Genomic DNA, 7,500 nt, shown 5'->3' with positions numbered 1-7,500 from the left:
TAGATCTATCAACAACAGACGAATATGAGGCGGAAGAAGATGAAGAAGAAGAAGAAGGAGGAGGAGGAGGAGGAGGAGGAGGAGGAGGAGGAGGAGGAGGAGGAGGAGGAGAATGAGGAAGAGGAGAAGAAGAAGAAAAAGAAAATGTTGCTGTTGACCAGGGATCAATTGTAAAGCGCTTTGAGCACATTTTAGTGGATATTGCGCTATATAAAAGCTCAATTTATTTATTTATTTATTTAGATTATTTACAGCCATTAAATCGATTTGTTCCGCTCATCTTATTTAAAGTCCTGCTACAAGAATTCTAATATATAAAGTTATATTCATTGGCAATGTGTCCCCTTTTGTTCAGTTATGTTGCACGCATATTATGTCTCAATGGCTGCATCAGTTGTTTATGAGGACCTGTTAGAAACTGCGCAGACACACTACCACACAACACACACACACACACACACACACACAGAGAGAGAGAGAGAGAGAGAGAGAGAGAGAGAGAGAGAGAGAGAGAGAGAGAGAGAGAGAGAGAGAGAGACATACACACATATTCACACACGTAAGATTTAAATATCAAAAAATAAAATATTGCAATCTACAAAAGTAAAACTCGAATAGCCGATTTAATTCTACGGTTTAAAAAAAGGGAACGGAGGGGAATGGAGATACGATGAGATTATATTCCAGCCGTAATTGAGATTTTTTTTTAAACAACCCTAAACATCCCTTGGGTTAATCAAACATCACAGACCCAGTGAGGCGAACACGGAAAGATAAACACGCGATAAAAAGTCACTGTGTTAAGCATCTGCGAGCAACAAAGGAGAGCTACCGCTGGAAATACTCACACACAGACTCACACGCTGCTTAAATTAACGTACCCGTTCACACTCGTGCTGCTCATCCTCACCTGCCCCTCCCCCTCCACGCACGTGCAATGCGAAAACAGACGGTAGACAGTAGCTTCTGTGTCGTAAGCTTATAAAGGATCTTTTCCCTATTGAATGAATGTGGAACATTTACAATAATATGCGAGATTGATAGTTTAATATACCCAAAAAAGCCGCCAGACTTCCCAGTTGTATTAGGTTTATAAATACCTGACAAGTCTAGGATCATCCAGTTAACTGTCGTACTGTAGAAAAATTCGTATTTAAAAATTTGGCTAGAAAACTCGCTCTTCAAATATCGCGAGGTCCCAGGTTTGAGAGTTTTTGCTAAGATTAGGGTCATTAAAATCGATCGACTATTTGAAGAACGAGTTTTCTGGCATTTAAAAAAAAATATGAGGTTTTCTGGAGTACGGCAGTTAACTGGTTAAATCTTATGCAATATTTTGGTAAAACATTCTAGCCCATATACAAAAAAACGTGTTTTGTCAGTGCGGGGCGTAATCAACCACAATATGTCAATGATCTGATAGTGGAATAATGATTAGGTACGAGGATTTTAAACAATCTTTCGTTTGCAGTTTAGTTGAAATTACTTATAATAATATTATGAATACAGAGCCTAATATGTGACCACCGCCTCAATCTGGTATCATGTCGGAGTGATTTAGATGTAGAAAGTTGAATATTACGTTTATAAGATCCAAAATATGAAATGTAATAAAGCGATGAGTGACACTTTAGCTGCCATTTGCATAATATTGGTTGTTCACGTCAGTATCATTCACTATATTAGTGTGATGTAATATAGGTTATAAACTCAGGTCGCAAGGAAATACTGTGTAATACTTTACAACATAAATTCAAAAGGAAATTAATTATCCGTTCGAACCGACGTGCACTTACTTGCAGGTCTGATAACCCAAATCATTTCGGGCTCATTGTTGTAATGGAAATCCAAGAAAATGACGCAAAATATTGTCAATTACAACAATGTTAAACTAGGCCCATAATTGCGTTCGGATGTCAGATCTACATATATGCACACAAGTCGGTTTGAACGAATTGGTTTTTAAATTATCATGATTCAACCAATACAAACCATATCTAGGTGTGTCTGTGTATAAATGTGTGCAGGTGTGTGTGTGTGTATGTGTGTGTGTATATTAATTGGATCAATCACAATAATTACTGATATTACATTAGCTGTCATTTAAAATGCCTGGCTGACTTAGAATCTATTAAAAGATGGCATTATAAAAGTAATGTAAATGAATTAATTATAACTCGTATAATGATTTGGTTATATTCAAAGAGCGTAGCGTAATCATGAAAATCATGACAAAAACAATTGTGGCTATTATAAAAGCAACGACATGGTCTATAAGAGACGCAAATAACATGCATATCCCCCAAACAAACAAACTAACTAGACGTCCAACAAACAAGTACAACAAAGAATTTTCATAACGCAATTTAATTTAATCCTATACAATGAAAATAATATCACAACATTAGCGGAAAACACATAACACGCCGACAATAATACAAAACTGCATTTTGTATCACTGCAAAGATAGAAGAGATAGCAAACAGGAATGATAATTATTACCCTCTTATACATTATGTGTTCCAGGATGAACCCCATTCCATCTGGGTATATTATTCTGATTTTGGCATTAATCGTTTTGCTGGTCGGGCAAAAAAAAATAATTGAAAACAAGATAGGGGTAAACTCGATATTAATGTAACGAATGGAGACAACGTAAACAGACCTCTCCTCCACCTCCCCAATTTGGAGTTCAAATAATAATTCGATATGGGTGAACTCATTTTATTTATCTGTCCATTCGAAAATATAATATTTGTCAACAGACTTTCATTTCTTATAATAATGATGTACAAACCTGCTCTCAATCATCTGCAAATGTAGCTCGTACAATGCATTCGTTTAGCTAAAGCAATCTCCACATTTGTACATATTTGTATTTCTTTCTACAATATTCATTTCATAGTCTTAAGATATTCCTAACGAAACAAGGGCTTTTGCTAGTAAAATTAAAAATATATTAATACACGACATTGATTTTTACAAAACACTGTTTTTCTCATTTTGGCCGAAAACGATAACTTCATAAATTGATAGATTAAGATAACCACCAACATACAACAGTATTGAGACTTAGTGGTAAGTAATAGTTTATTTTGATCTATTGATAAATTATGAAGCTCATTTTTTCTTGTCAAAGTGATAAAAGGTATTTTGTCAACGCACGGATAAAGTGCAGTGCACCACTACCAAATTTGGAAACTTATAACCACAAGACTTGGTCGTCACTTTCACTTAAATTTGACTTACTTTGTTGAGGCAGTAATTATTGTTTAAAAGAAAAAACTATACAAAATTGAACCATTTTACGTAAGGGGGAGAGGGAGAGAGAGAGAGAGAGAGAGAGAGAGAGAGAGAGAGAGAGAGAGAGAGAGAGAAATGAGAATTCTTTAGGATTAATTAATTTTCACTTGAAAAACAACAAGAATCTGAGAATATAAGTTCAAGGAAGTTTATTAATTCTTAATCTAACCTATTTTCTATCTTTAAACTAAATGGCATGGTTACAAATGCTCTGAAGAGATAGAAATAACCGGAGGAAAGTGACGGAGAGTTGATCTAAGAGAGAGAGAGAGAAAGAGAGAGAGAGAGAGAGAGAGAGAGAGAAAGAGAGAGAGAGAGAGAGAGAGAGAGAGAGAGAGAGAGAGAGAGAGAGAGAGACCAAATTATAGACATCATTCATCAATGTATTACTATAGTTTGTTACACAACATTAAAAGTAGCTGATATGCAAAGTATCTAAAATATCCTAGAACTTTGTGTAGAATTAATGCTGGCTAAAAGTAAATATAAGCTCGACGTTCCTTGTATACTACATAGCTCGCCATTAGAGTACGTGACAGTGAATTGGGACATTTCAGGGGAAAAGATGAATAAAATACTGCCTGGTTTGTTTTTATTTGAGTCAGGATGGCATCTGCAATTTTTCATAACAACCGAAACTTATCATTTAATTAAAATTCCAACAAAAATTTCACAAATCATTGCAATATTCTATAATATATTATAGAAATCCTTTCACAAAGCAACTTAAAAATGATGAATTTTGACCCAGTTTGCTAAAAATTAGATGTTGGTGGGATGTTGTCATGTGACCATGTGCAGACCATGTCTGCATATAAAATTGCATGAGAACTTCATCTTCAGTTTTTTCGAATCAAAAAAACGTATTTTGTGACCATTGGTATGGTTAAATCCTGCCCATTTTTAGTTTCAGTGGACTAATTTCATGAAAGAATATCAAATAGTCTTTATAACTAAGTAAAGGCAAAAACATATCAATTAAAAGTAAAAACTCTCCTCTATCTTCAACAACCAATCACTTGGTTCTTAATTGTCATGTGGTCACAATCCAATCAGAGAGCGAGAGGAGAGTTTTTCCCTAAACTCGTTTACTTTGACTTTTAAATGCGTTTTTCTCAAAACTGAAATTTTCGTCACTAAAAACCTATCTCCTCCCTCCGTTATCAACCAATCTTCTTCAAACTTTCTACAAATCCCTAGGAGCCGGATTTAAAAAAAAAAAAAATTTTATGAGTAATTTGAAATTATGTAACTTTTTTCTAGGGGAATAATCGGGTAATAACTTTGAACTTAATTTTTAAAGTTTCTAATTAAAAAATAAAAAATAGGGCTGCTAGAGCCTCTTTATTTTCCTTTTTTTCTACCTCTGGCCAAAATATTATGGCAATCGGTTGATAAACAAAAAAGCCTTTGACATTTTTAGATGTGTTGTTTATTTTCCAATATGGCGTCGTTCCCATAGCAACGGGCAACTTTTTTCGAAAAAAATTATATGCAATCATCCTTCCCAAACATATACATTATGACTGTGCATAGAAGTTTAGGATATTTCATCAAATAAAAAAATGACCCTTTCGTGTCGCTCCCCCCCCCCCCTTAAGAGCCTTCAAAGATGAGGGTATAGAGCGTTAGGGACAGCAACGGCGTGAATAGAATTTCCGTGAAGGTTGGAGGGCTGTATTTGCACAACATCTACAAACCACCTAGAGCGACTTGGACTACACAACCGGTCCTGGTGGTTAGCCATCCTTCCATCTGTCTGGGAGACTTTAGTAGCCACCACCACGAGTGGGGCTACCGAGACGGCAATGTGTAAGGTAGACAACTCCACTCATGGATGGACTGGAGCGATCTACACCTCGTGTACGATCCTACAGCCAAGGGTACCTTCAGGGGCACCCGCCATAAGGAGGAGTATACTCCTGATCTCACCCTCGACACAACGGGGAACCACTGCAGGTGAAGCAGACAGTCCTTGGCAACTTACCGCATAGCCAGCACAGGCCGGTACTTGTCACAACGGGGTGACAATCCCGAGGGTGCAATCTCTCCCACTCTACAGATGGAACTTCAGGAAGGCTAACTTGGAGGAATTTAGTTTATATCGAACAGGTCTGCCCTGTTATCCCTCGCAAGTCCGAGAACATAACCATATTTAAAAGGCTGCTGGTTAAGAGCGCTCACCGCTCCATTACACGGGGCAAACGGATATTCTACACCTCCTTCAGGACGGAGGAATCAGAACAGTTGTACAAGTAGGACCAGCAGACCCAGCCCCAGGAGGGTAGCCGATAGACTACTTCAGACTCTGGCAGAAGGAGAGAAGCAACGGTGGCAGGAGACCGTGGAATGTCTTGATTTTACACACTCTACCCGCCACTCTTGGCGACTGATAAATAAATTGGATCCTGACCGGAATTTCGCGAAGGATGCGACGGAACGGAAGGCAAACACAATTGCCAAGAATATAAAAAACCACAGCAAACGGGTCCCGAATCAGTCTTTCGAGCGCTGCGTTCGAAGGCATACCGTACGATTTTTTACTCGCTACCTGCAGAGGAGTCGGATTGGACATCCCCGTTCAGTCCCCGAGAAGTGAGTGCAGCCATTACCGATGTTAAAAACGGCAAAGCATCGGGGATAGATGGCATTTAACCCGAAATGGTGACGAATCTGAGGCCCAAGGCACGGGCCTGGCTGGCAGAGGCAATGTCTGACGTCCTTGTAAACGGAAAGCTTCCCCAAGTATGGAAGCACGCTAAGATAGTTCCCCTCCTGAAGCGACCGGCGATGGAGGCCGACAGTTACAGGCCCATATCACTTCTGAGCTGCCTGTACAAATTTTGGAGCGTGTACTACGAAACCGATAGAGGCCGGTCCTAGACGATGCCCTGCCACCCGAGAAGGCGGGCTTCAGGGAAGGGAGGTACACCACGGAGCATGTCATTGTCCATATTGAAGCAGGGTTCAAAAGGAAAAAGCAAACTGGTGCTGTATCTATACGGCGGCGTACCATACGGTTTTGTGCGAAGGGTTAATGCTCAAACTTGCAAAAATCATAAGGTTCAAGAAGACCTTGAAGTTGTTCTCTTCAATATTAGGGGAAAGTCAATTCTACCTAACTGGCACACCCATAAACTGAACGTCCTCGTCGGGGACCAGCTTCTCTCATACAGCCGAATCCGAAATACGTGGGGGTTACGGTGGACCGCAGCCTTATCTTTTGGGTAAATCTCGAAGAAGTTGCCGGAAGCTGGCGGGATCAACTTGGGGTGCATGTCAAGCGCTCCTGAGTACGTCAGCCCTGGCACTATACTATTCCATCGCGGAGTATTACGCTCCAATATGTGGGATATATGCAAGAACATTGAGAGGGTAGATGTAAAACTTCGCAATCGGCTTCGGTTGGGAACCTGCTTAACGGCACGCTTACTACATAGGTGGGGACTTGCCACCTATCCAACATGTACCCGTTATGGCCAAGAGCCCGAAACCGCAGAGCATCTAGTTGAACGGTGCGTTGTGACGAAGGTTTCGGACGGGTTTGCGACGGTGCACGAGTGAGATATTGAGTTTGCGTCATGAATAGATTGTCATAACATAGTATTGTGAGCACCATTAGAAGCCCTGCCAAATTGGGTTGATCTAACAAATCAGTTCCGAATAGAGAGAGTTACCCTAGAAATTGCAGCTATAAATTTAATCAGTTCCATTTGTGCTTTGGTCGAATACTCTATCAATTCAGCAACCATTCTCCCAAAATACTCATGTATATCATGTTTGTAATTTGTATATTTTTCCTCCTCAGATCTTCAGTGAGACTGTTCCAAGCCATAAAACCATGAGGTTTTATCGCCTTACAACATTGTTTCTACTCCTGGTGGTCAGCGTGCTCCTCGTCATGCTGGTACTCTCTAGTTGGAGATCACCTTTATCCGTGGGGTGGGACCAAATGGCCACGAAAGACTTTAGCCCCGGCAGAGAGTGGAACATCCAGGACGACGAAAGAGTCTCAACCACAGTAGCGTCGATAAAAAGAAGAAAATTTTTATTGGATAACGAATACTGCCTCATTCCAAATCTCGACCCGTTCGATATCCAAGACATGGAGATGACAAAAGTTAATTGTACAGGAAGACCTTCTATTACTTACATCGAAGGGTCTTATCTAAGGCTTAACTGGACAACAATAAGGAA

General features: G+C 39.6%; 1 protein-coding gene across 1 annotated transcript in view; it reads left to right on the top strand.

The window, feature by feature from the left end:
* The window catches only part of LOC144971192 (uncharacterized), a 14,398-nt gene that overhangs the window by 4,618 nt on the left and 2,280 nt on the right, over positions 1-7,500 (top strand). The window contains exon 2 of the mRNA XM_078911689.1: positions 7,112-7,500. This exon is cut by the window's right edge and continues 2,280 nt beyond it. Coding sequence (XP_078767815.1) covers positions 7,112-7,500 — 389 coding nt within the window. The remainder of the gene's footprint in view (positions 1-7,111) is intronic.

The sequence above is a fragment of the Berghia stephanieae genome, chromosome 4 (assembly GCF_034508935.2).
Source record: "Berghia stephanieae isolate SIO BIC M18660-M18661 chromosome 4, UCSD_Bste_1.3, whole genome shotgun sequence".
Taxonomy (NCBI): Eukaryota; Metazoa; Mollusca; class Gastropoda; order Nudibranchia; family Aeolidiidae; genus Berghia; species Berghia stephanieae.
Note: the sequence above shows the minus strand (reverse complement) of the source record. Positions and strands in the feature narration are given on the sequence as shown.